Source organism: Leptonotus elevatus, chromosome 7, assembly GCF_054856555.1.
Source record: "Leptonotus elevatus isolate MCC_2025b chromosome 7, RoL_Lele_1.0, whole genome shotgun sequence".
NCBI classification, from domain to species: Eukaryota; Metazoa; Chordata; class Actinopteri; order Syngnathiformes; family Syngnathidae; genus Leptonotus; species Leptonotus elevatus.
The window spans coordinates 15,120,024-15,139,823 of NC_141245.1; the positions used below are offsets into that span (position 1 = coordinate 15,120,024).

The 19,800-nt window shown below is 38.4% G+C and overlaps 2 protein-coding genes and 1 long non-coding RNA gene across 6 annotated transcripts; 1 reads left to right on the forward strand and 2 right to left on the reverse strand.

Annotated features, from left to right (window-relative positions):
* Positions 1–720: 720 nt before the first annotated feature.
* Positions 721–9,404, forward strand: klc3 (kinesin light chain 3). Of its 2 annotated transcripts, none has more exons than XM_086080342.1 (14): positions 721–936; positions 2,533–2,776; positions 2,867–2,932; positions 3,012–3,179; positions 4,115–4,190; positions 4,273–4,424; positions 4,513–4,595; positions 4,752–4,839; positions 5,617–5,718; positions 6,330–6,503; positions 6,566–6,665; positions 7,672–7,846; positions 7,929–7,995; positions 8,075–9,404. In XM_086080342.1, exons 1-14 carry the CDS (start codon positions 911–913, stop codon positions 8,153–8,155), a joined length of 1,602 nt encoding a protein of 533 aa, XP_085936468.1. In that variant the 5' UTR covers positions 721–910; the 3' UTR covers positions 8,156–9,404. The 2 variants fall into 2 exon arrangements, with proteins under 2 accessions (XP_085936468.1, XP_085936469.1); XM_086080343.1 differs by having other exon boundaries at positions 723–1,109.
* Positions 2,098–8,202, reverse strand: LOC147171091 (uncharacterized). The gene is made up of 3 exons (XR_015095559.1): positions 7,949–8,202; positions 7,655–7,842; positions 2,098–6,656 (listed from the first exon to the last, which is right to left on the reverse strand). It is a non-coding gene; the product is annotated as an uncharacterized LOC147171091 (long non-coding RNA).
* Positions 9,405–9,683: 279 nt separating the features above from the next.
* ercc2 (excision repair cross-complementation group 2) lies at positions 9,684–19,405 on the reverse strand. Of its 3 annotated transcripts, XM_086080340.1 has the most exons (24): positions 19,295–19,405; positions 19,032–19,131; positions 18,718–18,795; positions 18,587–18,649; positions 18,377–18,490; positions 17,641–17,757; positions 17,446–17,562; positions 17,144–17,267; positions 16,970–17,066; positions 16,730–16,863; positions 15,402–15,570; positions 15,198–15,316; positions 14,723–14,792; positions 14,128–14,197; positions 13,947–14,048; positions 13,467–13,530; positions 12,986–13,107; positions 12,807–12,899; positions 12,654–12,726; positions 11,896–11,966; positions 11,678–11,821; positions 10,717–10,860; positions 10,062–10,198; positions 9,684–9,854 (listed from the first exon to the last, which is right to left on the reverse strand). In XM_086080340.1, exons 1-23 carry the CDS (start codon positions 19,297–19,299, stop codon positions 10,106–10,108), a joined length of 2,283 nt encoding a protein of 760 aa, XP_085936466.1. In that variant the 5' UTR covers positions 19,300–19,405; the 3' UTR covers positions 9,684–9,854; positions 10,062–10,105. The 3 variants fall into 3 exon arrangements, with proteins under 3 accessions (XP_085936466.1, XP_085936465.1, XP_085936464.1); XM_086080339.1 differs by having other exon boundaries at positions 9,684–10,198; XM_086080338.1 differs by lacking the exons at positions 9,684–9,854; positions 10,062–10,198 and having other exon boundaries at positions 10,207–10,860.
* Between the last annotated feature and the right edge of the window lie 395 nt (positions 19,406–19,800).

Sequence of the window (19,800 nt, forward strand, 5' to 3'; positions counted from 1 at the left end):
CTGCTCACATTCTTTAGTGGATTGTCTGTTTAAGCCTCTCACTAAATACGTGTAAGTGTTAAGTAACATGAATAATTACCTACATAAACACTGTTGCATGTTTAATGCTCAGATTATTTTATTTGATGCGACTGAACTGTAACAATCAATCGAATAGATCACAGAAAAGCAGTCATTAAGCCAAAAAATGAATAATATTTCTCACAATTGTCATAGCTTTTTTATTTTTTTTCTTCTAACATAAATCATAGTTTCTGCATAGTCTTTTAGTCCGAACGGCTTTGGGGTTCAAAGAAAAAGTTAAGCCATTCACATAAAATTCAAGCAGTATTTTAAACATAACAAAATTCGGTCGTTGATTTGCAAATTCAACACAATGAATAATAAACTTAGCCCAAATTAAGAGAAGGTTGGTAACGCTTATCCTACTCAATTTCGTCAAGGTTGGATATCCCATTTACAAATTAAACATGTCTTAAAAGTTTCTTCATTGAGGGTTCAAACTTAAAGTTAATAAAAATTATTTAAATCATCTCACAGTTGTGATATTGGAAAACAACAGCGTCCAGGTGACGTCGTTTAGCTGCGGTGGATGCTGGGAAAAAATGGGATCAGGTAAACTCCTGAATCGCAAAGCAAAAGGAGAATTACAGGAAGTTAATGACTTTTGCTTCCAAAATAAGACATATTACTTAACGTGTATTGGTCAATTTACATGTTTATTTCATATCATATATACGGTACTTAGTTGCAAAGATATCATACTTTTATAAAGTGAAAATTTTAATTACGGCCTTATTTTCTAGTGTTGTGGCGTGTTGTCATGGCTTTTACTTTTTGACGTCATATTCGTGAGCGGAAACCGGTGCCAGCTGGTGTTAGCACGAGTGCTACTAGTGTCTGCAAGGCGATGACAGCGAGTCGAGGAGGCAGCAGGTGGATCATTGACATTTTTATTACTTTTTAACACCAACAAGCTTCTCAGCATCACATAAACCGGGTGAAAATGTCCCACAAAGCATAAATAATAGTCGCCGTAAATGTAAAAACAGCACCCGCTCGCAGGACAATAAAACAGACGAGATCCCGGCGGTGTGTGGACTTAGCAGGTAGGCTAAAAATAACTTTTAGTGGGAGTGGAAATTAACCTGCGTCTTTGTGTTTGTTTACCTCTGTTGCGAGTTCGCAAATGTTAACATATGTTGCCGATTCTATTGCAAACCTCACTTCGTTTGGCCCATAAACGACTCAAAGTGTCAAGGTTGGGAGATTTGTGTCTGAATTGTAATTATTGCTTCCGGGCCCTTTTTACGTGGCGTGAATGGACGACAGTAAAAGAAGAGTTTTGTTTTTGTTTTTTGAGTATGATGTCATTAGACGTGTAAATTCTGAATGTTCAAAGAAAATATACAAGTCAACATAAGCATTTCGATGTAGTTCAGGAAAGCAAGTTTATCAGTTTTGCTACAAGTAGTATTAATGTGTTGTTTTTTTCAATTTAAAAACTAATGCGATACCAATAATAAACTAAATCAATTAAAAATAATGTGAAAAATTGTTCCATTTTTTTTCATAAAAAAAAAGATGTCAACATTCTCTAAAATTAATTAAAAAACGTGTTAAATGTTAACTTCAACGTTGTTTATGTTTTAAATGACACATAGCATTAAAAAAAAAAAAGAATAAGGGGTTAAAAAAGGGATGGATGATAGCATATTTTGACTCTTCTTGATGGAAAAAGCATTGTGTGATCTCTAGCAAAGTAGCAATAGTCAACTTTTTTTTCATTAAAAAATATGTATCAACCAGTTCACAAAATTAAAAAACATAAAATAAAATGTGGCTTTCAGCTTTCTCAGTTGTTAGTTTTTAATTAATTTATTACCAAAATTGATTTTTAAAGCAAAAAAATAGTGTGTAATTTTTACATAATAAAGTAATATAAGTTTTTGCTAACCCTAACCTTTAAAAAATAATAAGTTAAATGAATGAATGTAAAAAATTGTATGTTAGAATTTTTAGTATAAACAAAACAAAATTGAGATTTTCTAACATTCAAAATGTTGATAAAAATGTCAAAAAGAAAATAGTGTTACATCTTGTTGTAGCATTTGCTTTTCATTTTATTTTATTTTTTACGTGTCATCTTTCATCATTCAACTTTTCTGGGTAAAAAAAAAAGTGTGGTATCCCTTAAGCTTTAACCTTTAACATTTTCTTTTTACCCTGTTTTGAATGCTATTGCATGCTGCGGGCAATAAAAAAAACGTACTACATGAAGTAAATAGCTGGACTTTGGACAGCCATTAAATAATACAAAAGCATAATTATGTCAAGTTATTTCCAATAAGGTGTGTCGCATATGCAGAACTTTTAGACTAATAATGTTTTGACAGCATGTTTATAGACCTGGTATGAATAGGATAGCTCAACAATGACAATAAATGTTTTAAGGGCCTATAAAGGAATTTCATTAGAAAATACATGTTTAAGTTTTCATTTGATAGTGACTGCGCTATTTTCCTTTTGTAGCTGGCGAGGAGGTGCAGCCATGTTGTCGGCGGAGGAGATCCTGTGCAGCACGCAGCAGGTGATCGCCGGGCTGGAGGCGCTCCGAGGGGAGAACCGCAGCCTGCTGGAGAACCTGCAGGGGGCGGCCCAGAGCCCCCAAATGGCGGTGGTGGAGAGCGGCGGCGGCGGGAGCGTGGAGCGCGAGAAGAGCGGCATCATACGACAGTCGCTGGAGAGGATTGAGCTTGGACTCAGCGAAGCGCAGGTTGAATCCGACGCAAAAAGCAAACAAAACAATAACGGAAAAGTATGAGATGATTCAGATAGGACGTGTTTCCATGTTTTCTGCCATCAGGTAATGATGGCGCTTTCGGCTCATTTGGGTTCTCTGGAGGCCGAGAAGCAGAAGCTGCGAGCTCAGGTGAGACTGAAGGGCGCGGCTGCGAGGAGGAAAAAGAGGAGGTTGATGCTTGATGGGGTTTTTTTTGCGTGGGTTTCAGGTGCGCCGCCTGTGCCAGGAGAACCAGTGGCTGCGCGACGAGCTGGCGGGGGCCCAGCAGCGTCTGCAGGAGCGAGAGCAGGACGTGGTGACGCTGGAGGAGCACAATAAACATCTGCAGTTCATGGCCTCCATACGCAAGTACGACCAGGAGGAGGCGGCGCCGCCGGTGAGACGACAGCACACCCAAAATGCGAGCAGACGGTTGGAAACATTTTAGATGGGAGATTTGACTGTAAAAATTCACCTATGTAGCAATTTCTCTCTTGTGTGCAACAGAAAACTAATGAACAAAAAAGAAAAAGTTTTTTTTTTACCGAATATTTTTTGTCTAATATTTGTGTATTTTCCTAATATTTAAAAAAAATTCCCCTCATATTTTTTTCCAATTATGTTTGTTTCAACTTTTCATCCAAACGGATTCAATGTTTACATCTGCTATTTTTATTGTTACGCTTATTTTTTTTCAATATATATTTTTGATAATATGTTTGTTTTCTTTAAAAAATATATATTTTTATTGGAAAATTGCAAAATATTTAATTTTAGCATTTCCAATTTTCACATCATTTTAATTAGAAGTTTTTTTTATGATAACGTTTCAAACAAAAACAAAATATGTTTTTATTCTTGTAATATTTGGTCTTGTATTAATGTATTGTTTTTCCCCCCATTTAAAAAAAAATTCCAATATATATTTTTCTTAATGTTTTTTTTTTTCCATTTAATATATATGTGTATTAAGGCTGCAACTAATGGCTATTTTAATAATCAATTAATCTGTTGATTATGTTGTCAATTGATCGATGACCCGGATAAAAAAAAGTTTGCATTCCATTGCCCTTAACATGTCAGAAGACTTGCACAAAGGCTGATCATTGTTTTCCAAAGTAAAAGCTGATGTTTGCAATTTGTTTTTATTTTGATTGAACACAATAACATGTCGTAATAGTCGCTTTTTTGTTTCATATTTTTAGTATTATTTTCAATATACATACATGTCAAATTTTCCGTTTAGTATTTTGGTTACTTTTTCACCAATTTAATTTCCAAATTTTTGTACATTTGTGTTTATTTGGCCATTTTTTGTCTTAATATTTCCAGGATGACAAGAACACATCTTCCAACAAAGAGTCTCTGGATGACCTTTTCCCTGCCGAGGATGAGGAGTCATCACAAAGTAACACTCACTCGCGCCAAATAAATCGAATAATGGAAATTATTTGAACACGTATGTACGTGTGTGTGTGTGTGTGTGTCAGTGTCGCCGTCGCAGCACCACCACAGTAGTGCGGCGGCGGCGGCCCAACAAGGTGGCTACGAGATCCCCGCTCGCCTCCGGACGCTCCATAACCTCGTCATCCAGTACGCCTCGCAGGGACGATACGAGGTCGCCGTGCCCCTTTGTAAACAGGTGACCGCCGACGACTTAAAATCGCTTGAGTTCATGTTGCTGAAGCACGTTTAAGGTCATGTGACTGAAACTCATAAACACATTACAGGCCTTAGAAGACTTGGAGAAGTCGTCGGGTCACACCCACCCGGACGTGGCCACCATGTTGAACATTCTGGCGCTGGTGTACAGGTGAGGCCGGTTACTATGGCAACACAACATTCCTCAAGTCACTTGAACGCCAACGTCATTTGAATTCCATCTGAACTTATTTTACTGACTCATCTTTGATATTTCAAATAAAAATGTGTTAAAAAGATGTTTTATAATTTTTTGGTGTGTGTTTAGAGACCAAAACAAATACAAAGAAGCTGCCAACTTGCTAAATGACGCGCTGAGCATCAGGGAGAAAACACTGGGACTGGACCACCCAGCTGTAAGTTGGACATAAACACACACAGACTGGAACGCAGGAATGTCCAAAAAAAACAAACATTAATAAACGTTCTATATTTTCTATGAAAAACTGGGGGTAAATGAGGGGAAAAAGCAACAACAAAATATAAAAATAATTTGTTAATTTGCTGGGGCCAAACTTTGAATATGCATTGACTGTAATTTCAAGTTGTAATTTCGCCATTGGCCACTAGATGGCAGACATGGCTTTGTTGCGCTTGTCTTGGTCTTGTCAGTGGGCCTAATATTTTTGGGGGAATTTGGAATGACATTCAGGACAAACATATTACCTCAATAAGATGAACATTTTGACTGAGTTGATTTTTTGTAAAAAATTAAAATAAAAAAATGCACGAAATGAGTTCTTGCACTAACTACGACAGCAGTTTTGTGCGGTCCTTGAATTGTAATTTTTATACAAGAAAGCCCTTTGCACTGGGGGGAAAAAATCACAGTATGTGGTCATTTTGTTGTTTATTTCAAACCCTTTGTTTATTGAAGGCTTGATCTTTTAAACATGCATTGAGAAATGTATTATGAAAAATAAAATACTGTATATTAAGAGCATGTATTTTACGCATATGCATGTATTTCGTCTATATATAAAAACTGCATCATCTAGTTAGGAAGTGTGTGGCCCTATATGGCCCCTGAGTAGCAGTGATGAAAAATGATGGCCCCCCCCTCTAGTATTTAAGTTGCCAATCCCTGATGTAACAACTTGTGACACACACTTTGTGTTTGTGTTTGTTTGTAGGTGGCGGCCACGCTCAACAACCTGGCTGTGCTTTACGGGAAGCGAGGCAAATACACGGAGGCCGAGCCGCTGTGCAAGCGCGCGCTGCAGATCCGAGAGAAGGTGAGAAAGAAGTTGAGCTTAAGTCCCACCAAACGATACCTTAAAATGAAATCTCCCGATTTGTAGATATTATAGTATATAGTAGTATATAGTAATCATTTTCATTGATTTTCTTCCCTTTTTGTTTAAGTTTTTGTATTATTTTCAAATGTTTATATATATATTTTGTTTTAGTTTTTTTAGTTTTATAAGACTTTGTTTTTCCCATAATATTTTTTATATTTTTCTTTTAATATTTCATTATTTCCCAGTTTTTGTTCTACTGGTATTTTCATTTTCATTTATTTCATTTTGTAATATTTTGTTTTTCGCCTTCATATTTTTTTCATCCAGCATTTATTTAAAAAAAAATTCTAGTAATTTAGTATAAAAAAAATAGTTTTTTGATTTTTATGTCAAATTTTTGATGTTATTTATTATTTTTCAAATATTTTAGAATAAATGTTAAAATATTGTAATATTTTAATTTGCACCCTAATATGTATTTTTGTTGTCCTTATTAGTGTGAGCAGTGCAAAAAGAAATTTTTGGAGGGGGGAAAAAACCTTGCTGGAATGAATGTCTAAAATCATGCGTTAATGGCACCATTTGTACCTTTGGTGTTTTCCCAGGTGTTGGGCACGGAACATCCCGACGTGGCCAAGCAGCTGAACAACTTGGCGCTGCTGTGTCAGAACCAGGGCAAGTACCAGGAGGTGGAGCGCTACTACGAGCGAGCGCTGCACATCTACCAGAGCAAGCTGGGACCCGACGATGCCAACGTGGCCAAGACCAAAAACAACCTGGTGAGCCCGAAGCCATGTGGTCGTGCAACCGCAGCCCCTCATCTTCCCCTTCTGCCCGTTAGGCCTCCTGTTACCTCAAGCAGGGCAAGTACCGCCAAGCAGAAGCGCTCTACAAGGAGATCCTCACCAGAGCGCACGAGAAGGAGTTTGGATCTGTGGAAGGTAAGCCCAAAACGTTACCATGACAACCAGCGCAACAAAATGTCGGAACGGAAAAAGGACACAAAATCCTAAATAATAAATTACATTTTCGTCTATTTTGTAGTATTTGTCTATTTTTCATCGTGTTTGGTCTCATGGTTTTCTAATATTTTGGTCCAATATTTAGTTTTTTTTTTATTATACTATATTTTGGATGCTACCCCAAATATGTGTATTTTAGATTTAATAGTTAATATTATAATATAATAATATCCAATTTCTTTTGGTTTTGTATTTTTCACTTACAAGATTTGTACTTTTGGTCAAATATTATTATTTTTTTTTTTGATGTGTCATAATATTTGTGTAATTTTTCTCTTTTACTTTTTTCAACATTTGTATCCTTTTTTATAGTGTTACATTTTTTGTCATAATTTTTTGGTTTAGTGACTAACATTTTTTTTCTATAGTAATAGTTTTGTATTTTTGGGATAAAGTTTTGTATTCTCTAATGTTTGTGTCGTAATACTGCATGTAATTTTTTAGTACTAGTACAGTACAATAATTGTACTTTAAAAAAAAACATGACAATTTTCGTCTAATATTTGTATTTTTTTGTATAATTTTTTAAAATGTATTTGTGTACACAGTGGACCCTCGCATACTCACCTGCAGATTAACCTATTTTATTATTATTATTATTATTATTTTACAATTAAACACTGCTGTATAGTATATATTTTTGGGTTCGATTTTCGTGAGAAACTTTTCTTTTCTTTTTTCTTTTTATGCAGTTGACTGGGTGTCAATTATTTGCAAATCTTCGCAGGCCAGCACTATTGCTTACGAATTATGGTGGTTAACTGTATTTTAAATTTTAGATTTTTTTGTAACATTTAAATATTTAAGCATTTTTCATGTAGTATTTTTCCCGTGCAATCTATTGTATTATTTTCCTTTGTATTTATTTTTAATGCAAGGGTCGTCATAATATCCCATTTTTTCTTCACCCTCTTATGTCATCCAGGCGATGTCCGGCCCAGCTGGCCGTGCGGCAACGAGCATTCCGGGCAACAGGACGGCCCACTGAGGCGAAGCGGTTCCTTCACCAAACTGCGAGAGTCCATACGGCGAAGCAGCGAGAAACTGGTGCGCAAACTCAAGGGCGTCGACGTGGAGGAAGCCACCCCGAGGAATGCTGGGTAAAATCACGTTTGTCATGAATTAAATATTTGTAAGCATCCTTGGTGCGTTGGAGGTTGTTGTGTGACTTTTTGTTTTCAGGATGAAAAGAGCCAACTCACTCAACTTGCTGAACGTCTGCGGCGGAGAAGGTCAGGACGGCCGTCAGGTGAGCAAACGCCGTCCAAACGGGAAGTCGTTAACTCACGAGCTTTGACGCCATTTTGCCTTTTGCTTTTGTGGCTCAGTCGCGCAGCCTGATGGACCATCGAGGACTCAGCTCCAGTACACAGAGCCTAAACAGGCGAGGATCGCTTGGGACCAGTTAACCATCACATACATTCACACACTTTTAAGCCCCTTTTATACAGACAGCATCCGCCCCCCCGCCCCCCCCATGTCGCTGTTCTGTATAAATGTCCGGAAATTGGCCAATTTTGCACTTTCAGAGGGAGCATCAGAGCCTAACAGACACAAAAATGCTAGAAAGGCGGGATGACACACTATTCTCCTTTTCGACAACTATTTTTGTACGCCACATCATTAAATTATCCGAATGCACGATGCTGTGTTGATGTGTGAAACCACACAATAACACATATGGTTGGGTTCTGTGTAAAAAGGCAATGGCAGATTCATGTTTTCCATTATGGCTCTGATGCATGAAAGGGGGCGGTGGGGGATGCGTGTCTTATTTTCATGACAAAATAAAAAAGGTCAGTTTGTTCACGTTATTAAATTTTTAGAGCCTCAAAAGACAAAGGTAAAGAAATAGATGCCTACTTGCAAAGTACAAAAAAAACATGGTGGACCACACTAAACACATTCAAGACAAGCGCAATCAATTTAATAGGTGGATAAAAGCAAGTGTGTAGTTGTTTCTACATCGCCAACTAGTGGCCTGGCATGCTTATTACGCTGTCTTCTGGGATTATTTCACTCCTGACAAACTCGCATTCCAGTTCACGTACCGATAATTTGTTGAACGTACATTTCCAGAAAAAAAGTTTTACATTCCAACAAATAAGTAATATGTTTTTGCCTTTAAATGAAAATGTGTTTTCATCATTTATCGTCTCCTACATGGTTTGTTTACATGGAACGGTTGTGTTCTTCCCACACTACTGATGGAACTGACTTTTATTGAACTCTCAGAAACTTATTGCACATTTTAAACAGCAGCATATCAGGAATTGACACTAAATAAAATATTTAATGTCAGCTGCATTTGAAGTGGAACTCCTACGACTATTTCATATTCTGGCATAATCAAATTTGATGCCGCAGTTTTTTTTTAAGCTATATATATATATATATATATATATATATATATATACACGTATTGATGATACACTTTCTACTCTTACAGAAAAACTTGTTTTCTTTGTTTGGCTTTTTTACTTGCGGTTTTGCTTGTACAATCATGATTGTAGATTTTGCTGTGGTAGAAAATGTCAAATTGGTTGACATAGAAACAATGTGTAGCATATTCTATAGATGCTCATTCTGGTCCATATGAATGTTTTTATTGGAATATCTTGATGGAAAAATAAAATAAAGGCCAGCAGTTTGTGTTTATTTGGTTTCAGTTCACACAATGGCTCGTGTCATGTTTAATGCTTATTGTTATACAGTAGTTGTGTAGTAGAGGAATTTGTAGCAAGTTTTTCAGCCATTTCCTCAAATAGTTTAACTTTGAATTGAACTCTTGAAATGTTTTCCACCATATTCTAATGTATTGAGACGCACCTGTATTTTGTAAAAGGGGACGGAATTAATGAGCATGTGGCGGGCCTTTCACTTAGCAATATTTAGTAAGCAAGATGACGGCGTACTTATAACAAATATATTTCAAAATTCAGGATTTTTTTTTTTTTTAATATAGCAATAGATGCTTCACAATGACATGTTAAGCTTGACAACATTCACCTACATATGACAATTACAAAAGTGTACCTGTAAATATTTACTCCACAACAACGGTTTCAGACTCCTTCCAAGAAAGACGAAACGCTCGCCGTGATTGCACTGAAAACATCGGGTGGCAGTTTCAGGAACACACAAAATGCTTAATATGACTATGAAAATGAGACTATACATGATGAAAATGACTCCTTTTATCAAATAAATGCTGCTGACCTCAGTGTCATTTGAAAAGACTACATGACAAGATAATCACAGTGTCAAATGAACAGTTGGCGTACAAAAAAATGTCTGCACAACAGACGGTCTTACAACATGACAACATGAGGACTTATTGGGGTCAACCGGGAGCTCTTTTAATTCTGATGAGCCATCTGAGCGATCTTCTTCAGCATTTCTTCTGACTGCAGTTGCTCCAGTGTCAGCAGAGACAGACCCAGCTGGTCCTCCTGTGCAACAGGGGGCGACACACAGTGGACAGAATATTTAGTGACATCTTAAGTCTCGAGTCTTCTTTTCTTTTCGGTTTTTAGCTTAAGGGGTCGCCACAGCCAAGACCTCCTGCCTTCCGGCATTTGGAAACTAGGTTCAGTTTATTAGGATATGTTGCTAATTTATGTTATTTCTGTTAGCCTGTCTATAGCGTTTCACATTTTATGTTAGCTTTAAGCTACTGAAAATTTGTTAAACGAAATATGGTACAGTTTGGTGTTTGTTTCACGTGTCAGCTTGAAAGTTAAATTCAACTGGGAGTGAAAAATAAACGAGTCACAACAGACACTAAGGAATACTTTAACACGTGATTTAATTTTTTTTTTTAAATGTGTTTAAAGCATGTGGAACTAATACAGCCGAAGAAAATGTTTTATGGTGTCTTCATAGCGTAGAATGTAGATCTTCCTCTATTGCCGGTGGAGCGAGAGCGTCGAAACGGGAGATCACTGTAGTGTATATGTTTGAGTTGGACCTGTCTGAAGGGCTGAGCCATCTGCCTGAGGAAATGCTTGGACAGTTGAACCGTCTCGTCCACAGTGAGGTTGAGGCTGCCGTCGCTGATGTGCTCCTGGATCCAGCGAGGAAGCTTCCCACGCTTGTCCGCTCGGGCGTAACGCTGCCGCACGAACGCAAAGGCCATCACAAGCGTGAAAACACAAAATACAAAATGGACGTGCAGCAGTTACTTGTGACTATATATTAGTAACTATTTTCTCCCGGTCATGTGACATTTAAAAGGTCACTTGTTGCCAGGCAGACTATGCACCAAATTAGCCACACAGTTTACATGTTCAAAAATATTATAAAAGTTTAATTAAAAGATGAACGTCTCACAGTGGAGAAAGGAAAAGAAAAGGAAGTCAGGGAAAATGACTTGAAAACAATTAATAATGAGACTTTGAGTTATGTGACTTTTTTTCCCCCTCAGAAAAAAAAACATTTTATTGCAGAAAACAATAAAAAAAAACACTACAACTAGGTTAAATTACAATTAATTTAAAATGTGAGTTTCCTTTAAAAAAAAAAAATCTTACTCAGATTACAAGATGACTAAATAAAGAAATAATTCAACACAACTTTTTTTTTTTTTAAACACTTTTTTCTTCATTAACACTTTTCTCTCTCGTGATGTCACCTGTTGCTACGAGAAAGTGATGTTTCTTTGGGGCAGAAGACTGAATAAACAGAAACAAGGTCAAATTCTTATTAATGGTGATGACGGACTACACTTATATATTTGTCACTGCATTGCCGTCTGCTGAATGCGGCGCGGCACTGCTCAAATTGCCCCAAATGAAAAATTGCCGGAGGACATCAAAGAACAACCTCAAAGTCAAACCTATCAGTGCTCTTGTTTTGAGGGTCCGAACAGTTATCCAATATTTGCAAAAATGACCCCGATGTCACAGGACGCAAATAAAACACCAAGTTACCTTGTCCGCAAAAATCATCAATCCATAGTCAGTCTTTCCTCGGATAACTCGGCCGACGCACTGCGCGGCGTGTCGCATGGCGTCGAAGGTGAGAAAGTCGTTCTCTCGGATCTGGAACTGATCCCGCAGGTACTCCAGACGGGCCTGCAGCACAGCAGACAGCCACGCCATGTAAATATCAATTATGTGTCAATATATAATAGGAGGACAGGCATTACCTTGAGGATGCGGCTCTGCGTGTAAACGTACGGAACGCCAAACATGATGACTGCTCGGCCAAAGTGGTGCACTGATCACAAACAAAACGGTTACGCAATGTTTTCCGTTGAATGTATTCACTTATTTGAATTCAGGTAAATCTTTTTGCAAAAATGTAAATTAATTGCCCCCTTAAAAATATCGAACTATTGGGGGAGGTCGGGGGGGGGGGTATTCACATTTATCATCACATCACATTGTTTTCCCTCACAAAAAGAAAAAAAAAATATTCCTCAAAGATCTGAAATAAAAAAATACAACTTTGCTTTTTGAAGCGAACATTTTTTAATAAAAAAGTTTTATTTTCTAAAAGAAAAAACTAAATTATAAGATTACTTAAAACAAATTACTTCAAAAACTTGTTCCCCCTCTAAGAAAGTCACCACTTTTTATTTAAATAATTTAAAAAAGTTTGGTTACATAGAAAGCCTTCAAAATTGTAATAAAAAAAAATAATGAAAGATTTTTTCCTTTCAAAATTTACATTTTTTTCGTCTAAAAAAACCAACATATTTCCTCAAAAAAAATCTTATTTCTAAATAAATGTAACTATTCTCACAAGATCCCCCCACCCCTGAAAAGTAGATACAAAACTTTAATATGACTTTCTTTTTTAATAAAACTTTTCTTCTTTTTTTTAGGTCACTTATTCGTTCATCAGGAAATTGTTGTTGTACTTTGAGGCAATACTATGACTTTCCATTTTTTTCACATTTACCAAAATCAATCCCCTCCGACACTTTCCCTCGCGCCACCGACAGCAGGATGGCTCCTCTGCCGTTCTCGCACGCCTGCAAAAAGAATGAGAGAAGAGTGGGGAGAAGTTGAGCGGCGAACCACTTTTAACCCCTGACCAGGATGTGGACGTCACCTCCTGATACTTCTCCAGCGCCATGCTGGTCTCTGCGGCATCCTGGGTCTCGATGAAGATGAGCTTGTTCTTCTGAATGTTTTCCAGAATTCCCTGAAAATACAAACACAAATGTGGCCTGTTAAGTCGCCGTGTTAGCGCAACGCTAACGAGAGCTCGCGAGTGAACGAAGCGCTGACCTGCTCGTACCAGGACGCCACGATGTTCTCCATGTAGACGTAGCTGGTGAAAAATGCCACAATGCCGTCAGGAACCACAGCGGACATCTCCAGGAGCAGGTTGCCATAGTTACGAATCACAGCTAGAAAGAAAATAATCCATTTGTATTTGTGTTTTTCTTTTGCAGCACTGCCTCCGCCTTGTTTCAGGACATATCATGAAAATCGTTATTTGACAAGTCTAATCTGGTATAGACATAATAATGAAGACATGCTTAGTAACATATGACAGGTTTGTTATACTTAATCCAATCAAAGTGGGTTCCTGCATTTTTATTTTATATTTTAAGATAATATACCATTTGAGGGGAAAAAAAGCGTTTGAGCCAGTGGGATAAAGATAGTTCTACCACTGCCTTCATTTGACCCAAGAAAAAAAAAAAAAAACCCTGTTGATATTTCCAAAATGTTGGAAGTGATTTTTTTCCATACACACACACACCGAAATCCTCTCGGGTCTCAAACTTGGAGCTCAGGGCCACCTGGTCATTTCCTCGCCCGACAATCTGGATAAACAAAAAGATGTGATACTTTAAACGAGTCAGGGTGCCAAAAATGACCTTGCGGGCCAAAACTGGGGCCTCACTATAGCTTTAATGTTTACACAAAATCCTAATTTATGTTCGCAAAATAGGTATAATGTTCACACAAACTACAAATTAATAATACTAATATTATTCCAGGACAGTTGGCTAAGACCATCGAGTGCACATTCTCTAGAAACTGTAAAGTCGAAGACATCGCAGATTGCATTTTTTTTGTGTGTGAATATTCGTCCCATTAGCTTGTTCAGATGTCCAAGTTGTTGATACGAATGATGTTAAACCCACAAATGAGTATTTTGTGCGCACACTGTGGCCACGTCACGTCTTGGGTTTCATACTGTAGCATTCATACTGAGGATTAGAGAGTGCACACGCACCAGCGGGCAGAGGCAGGTTCGCGCCAGCGTCATGGTGAAAGACGCCACGGTGACAGGCCGGAAGTCCAGGATGCGAGGATAGATGTCCAGCGGGGAAAGCGTCTGGCCGGGACAAACACGCGAGATGGTTATGAAGGGATCCAGCTGGGGAAAAACACAAACGCGTGGTCGGAAGACCTACCCCTGATGTGATGATGACCGACTGGAACCTTTGAAAGACGGGTTTGATAGCAATAGATGGGTCCATGCAGCTGAGGAAGACGCAGACAAGTCAGATCATGTAGTACATTTTAAGACATGACTTATTTTCCCTACAAACACCTCTAGTAAATTTCATTTTGCCCAGCAAGGGAAAAAAAACCTCCCCTAAAAAAAAATTCCCTAAAATTAAACTTTGAACCACAAAAAATAAGTTAAACAGAATTAAAAAAATATATCTATAAAATATTTTTCTCTAAAATAAAACTTTTTTTTATCCTATCAAAAAAAAAAGGGTCTGATTAAAGACCTCTCCCACGCAAGTGTTGGTCTGATTGGTTTGATTGAAAAATAAATTGAGGAACGTCACAGATTTTGTCTGAAATTGTGAGCGAAGTGATATAATGTCCTCATTTAAGGCATATTGGCCAAAAACTTTGCAAAGCCTACAACATGACTTCATTTGAGGTGTGACTCAATGTGGTTGGTTGCAAAAAAACTCAAACCCCAAAACTTCCAAGTGATACAATTCCTCTCCAGTCCTGCAGGTGGCAGGAATACAAAACTGCAGAGCCTACCTGAAGTGCAACACGGGGTTGGCGATGGTCGGTGTTCTGTCTTCAAAGGGCTCAATGATAATAGTGAAACCTTAGAGGAGAAACGTTTTAAAGATTTAGTACTAAAATGGATCTGAATCAAAATGGAGGAACTTTGGACACAAAATGGCGAGACATTTGAACCACACGAGAGGAACTTCTAATACAAAATGTGGGCTGGGAGTTGACTCTTGAGGCTCCTTTGAATAAAAATAATGGACCTTATGAATTTCAATTTCAAAAAGAGCCTCCATTCTGATTTGTCAATGTGTCCATTATTTGAAGTTTGTTTTGATTCAAGTGTTAATCCACGTTGTTTCAAAAGTTTGTCAAGTTTTTGATTTAAAAATTCCATTCGCTTTGTTTGTTTCACTCCAAAATGTTGTCCATTTTGACTCCAAAGTGCCAACGTTTGAATCCAGAGGCCCATCAGGTGTGAGTCCGTCTCTGAGCGCACCCTGACTGTAAGTGCTGACCAACGTTGCGAAGTTGGAGATGAGCGTGATGGCGGAGAAGTCAGCGATGTCTGTGATCTCCAGCGTCCGTAACAGCGACTGCAGACGCTCGGCGCAAAACCTGCAAGACGTCCAATCGTGAGCGAGGTGGCCATGTCGCATGAGGAACAAGTGACGACGGCGGCGGCGGCGGCGGCGGCGGTGACCTGAGAGGCTTGCGGTCAATGCAGACTTTGTCAAAAATGTCTTTGAGGAACTGCGGGGCGCTCTCCTGGACCACGTGCTGCACCCTCAGACGGGATTTCAAGTACTCCATGAAACGCTTCAGGAAGCCCACAAAGTGCTCGGCGGTGCGGATGGTGCCCGGGACGGCCTCTGCGGCCAACGCGCAACCAATCAGTCAATCGGAATAATTACAATATTCTCGTCAGGGCAAAGGTTATTTAAATTGAAAAAACATTTTCGTTAATGAAATCAAGTAAAACTGAAAATGCTTTATAACAAATGAAAACTAACTTAAGGCCATGTATACACGTAGCCGGGTTTCTTGCCCTGTCATCCACACGTCCGTGGGCATTTTTTTCCATTACAAACGAAGTTTTCTAAAAACTCCGGCCAAAGTGAAGATTTGCGTATTTCTCCGGCTCCGCGGTCGCGTGTGTCCGTCAATAAATGAAGTTTTACGTCATCCTCTACACACGTCACTCAATCACATACCTCAAGTTGTTAAAAAAGAAGGAAAAAAAGGCGGTTTGGATTTGCTTCCCTACCGGGGAGAGACCATGTTTGTAAATGTGTGTGTGTGGTGTGAGTGGGGAAAAAAAGTTGTTAAAAAAAAAATAATAATAAAAATAAAAGTGAAGGTTTTTAAGATTTTGTATTTATCCTCTTTGTTTTCCTCTATGCTCCACTCATTGACTGTTTACAAGTATTTTTTTTTTAATTAATAAAAAAAAAGTCTTGTGTGCGCTGACAGCACTGATCCGCAGATATACAGATCAGCGGCTGACAGTCCGTGCTTGTGTGACGTATGGTGAAGTGACGTCAAGAGATGAGCAGTATTTGGCTAACTACTGCCACCTAGAGGCTTGGCATGCATCTCATTGTAAGCCCAATTTGTGGAAGAGGCGTACTCCGATTGGATAGGATTTGGGGAACTGTTGCCACCATAAGGTCTTGAATTGTTATGAACTTACTTAAAATGCATTAATGCGGTTAGCTGTGGGTGTTTTCCTTTCTGCAAACGTGGTGGTGTGGACACTATTTTTTTTCTACACCCAGAGGAGGGAAATATCCGTTTTTAAAAATACCCTGCTGTGTGTGTACAAGGCCAAATACTAAAAACTAAATTAAGACGAAGCCTTTTCAAAAAAATTACATAAATCTGATCAAAACTAACAAACTCACTCTGAAATCTAATTAAAACTAATTAGATATAAAAAGCAATATTCAAAGGAAATAAAAATGAACTATAATGACAATTTGGAAACTATTATAACCCTGGTCGAGGTTGGTCATTATTTTATTTTTTTACCTTTTAGTATCTCGTCAGGCAGCACGGGATTGGCAAGGTAGACGTCAGTCTCCCGCGCCACGTTGGCTTCCTTCAATCCCTCCACCAGGCGCCGATATTCCTCTTTCAGTTTGGCAGCGTCGGTCTCTTTGATCCTGTCAAAGGCAGCAAGCTGATTGAACTCCTAAACTGCCTTTCCACCTAAGGCACCGGGAACTTTAGTTCCTCCTCAAACTGAAGACACATCAGACACGTCCTTACTTGTGTATTGTGTTCTGCAGCGTGTCCACGTTGCCCTGGCAACGGTCCAGCATCCGCCTGGTGATGTTGACGCTCATGGAGTCGATGCAAACGTTATCTGCCGAGGACGGGGAACACTCCAGAGTCAGATGAGGAATTTCAGCTGTACACAGAATTGAGCGAGGTGACACTCACCGATGTTGTGCGCCTCATCAAAGACCACCACAGACTGCTTGGCCAGTTCCTTGGACACCAGGTCTGCTATCTTGGGGTCCAGCAGGTAGTGGTAGCTGTACACCACGATGTTGGCGTGCAGGATCTGACCACAGGAACACAAATATGGACGCTATTGGGATCTCCACCAAGGAGCTTACTGTATGTTGGGTTATGTGTAAAAATCTTTGGTTACAGGACTAATGTGGTTATTTTCCAAGATATCTGTGTAAGCTTTGGCAGTAAAAATAGCTCTGCATCATGTTTCTACTTCCTGTTTGTACCGAGTAGCGTGCCAGGTAGTAAGGACACCATCCTTTCCTGCGGCCAAAGTCCTTCAGGTCATCCAGGTTGTAGATGCCGGCAGGAAGCGGCACCTGCCGGCCCACCGTGTCAAACTCCTGCCATGGATAGCAGAGAGCTTTGGTCAAATCTCGTCAACCAGGAAGCGGACGTAGCGTGGGGCGGACGGTTCACACCTCGTAGAAGCGACAGGCGGGCTGGTTGGGGTTGCTGTGACGTTGCGCGCGAATGTAAGACGCCGTCAGACTGTGACACTTGCTGTCCACCTCTTTGCCAAATCGCAGGCTGCTCACCTGCAACAGCAATATAGAAAGAAAAAATGAATCATTTCATGACTGATGTCATGACCAAATTGCCTAACTTTTTAATGACATTTTAATTATTTAATAAGATTCTAATTACGTAATGAAACTTTAAATTACTATTTTGAATTTATAATTATTTAATGTCATTTGTATATTTAATATTTTTTTAATTATGAAATGACATTTAGTTTAACGGAACTACTGTTTTATTCCGTATTTCAAGGCTTATAAAAAAAACATTATCTAATGAATTGATTTAATGGTATTTGTATTTATTTTATATACTTTGCTTTAAACTAAATTTTAATTATTCAAGCGTGTTTTAATTTATTTAATGACATTTTAATTGTTTATCTATTTAATTTTGTAAAAAATGCATATAACATAATTTTATATATATACATATATTTGACAATTTCTTCTCTTGAAAGAAAACTCTTGGGCTGCATGTGCAACTAATGATTATTTTATTGATAGATTAAGCTGTCGATTAATTTGTGAATTAATAATCATTGTGCTTTCTTTGTAGGAGTGCCTTTCTCCGGGCTTTAATTAGCTAACACTGAATAATTGTCATTTTCACGCTTCCAAGTGCTTGATGGCTCACCTCCGGGTGGATGCACAGGTTCTTGCGGGAGGAGAGTGCCAGAGCCAGGAAGTTGTTTCTCTCACCCGTCTCCTTGGAATAAAACTCCAACAGCCTCCTCAGCTCCTCCACCACCTAAATGTACACACCATCAAAAACGTGAGCCAGAAAAGTTACATCTTCTTCTGTATGTGTCCAATTGTCCATGTTGATAGGTCTGACTTGAGTTACCTTCTCAATCTCGGGAACTGTTCTGGAGCAGTAGATGAGTTTGGTGACTTCCAGAGGGAACGCCTGAGGAGAAAAAAAGAAGCTCTCAGGCAAGGAACCAAACCAGAACATAAACACTGTGAGTAACCCACCTTCTGGTACGCAACAATGAGTGACAACAGCGAGATGGTCTTGCCGGTTCCTGATGGCATCTCCAGGACGCCATGGCCCTGAAAGTACAAGAAGACTGATTGTTTACCTGGTGTATCACATTAAAACATAGCAACATGTAATTGTCCGTGCAGTATTAATTCATGCTGTTTGACTATCGTTGAGAGTTACAATCTAAGGAATCATTTAATTATCCCCATTAGTTACTGTTGAGCGTCCATTGAAAGGCGATACGGCATATAAATCCAAGATTTTATTATTAAATATTTAGTATATGCTTGTGTACTTCTCTCACCTTAGCATCCAGCGTCCTCTTGAGCTCCAGCATGTACGAGTACTGTTCAGGATAGATGTAATCGTACGGGAAATACACCAAAAGACCGTCGATGTTGAGCCTGAAATAATAATTTGAAAAAGCTATTTGTAATATAAGTCAATTTATCCACGCTAGCTCAGAGTTCGTACGCGAGGCTAAATAAAGAGCTTATAAAACCTGGCAGTCACGTCTACAGGCGTTTCCGCAGAACAAAGGTATTGTTAATTAAACGAAGTACTCACTTCATTATTGCTAAACGTCTTCTCTTTTGTGAAACTTCAGCACTTCATTCATTTACAAGCTTTCAAGACAAGTTTGTTGTGAGAAACCTGCACGCGCAGTTGCCTTTTTCTTCTTCTCTTTATTAATGACGATGTAGATTTGTTCTACTGCCACCTAGTGTAGGCATGGTACTAGATACAACAACAACAAAATAAAAATTCCTACATTTCTCTTAAATTAACTGTGAAATACTATCTTTAATAACAATTATTTATTTATTTATGATACACGATATTTAAGAATGTAACTTTCTGACATTTATTTTGGTTGATTAAGTGGCTTTTTTTTTTACTTCTGTAATGACGTTATAAATGTATATTCATCTAATTTTGGCAGAAAAATCATCCATATATATATATATTTATTTTAAGTTAGCTACATGTCTTAACAAAAAACATATAATTATTTGTTAACAGACCCGTGGTGGTCATAGCAAAGACCTATAAGATCCATAATTATTGGTGGT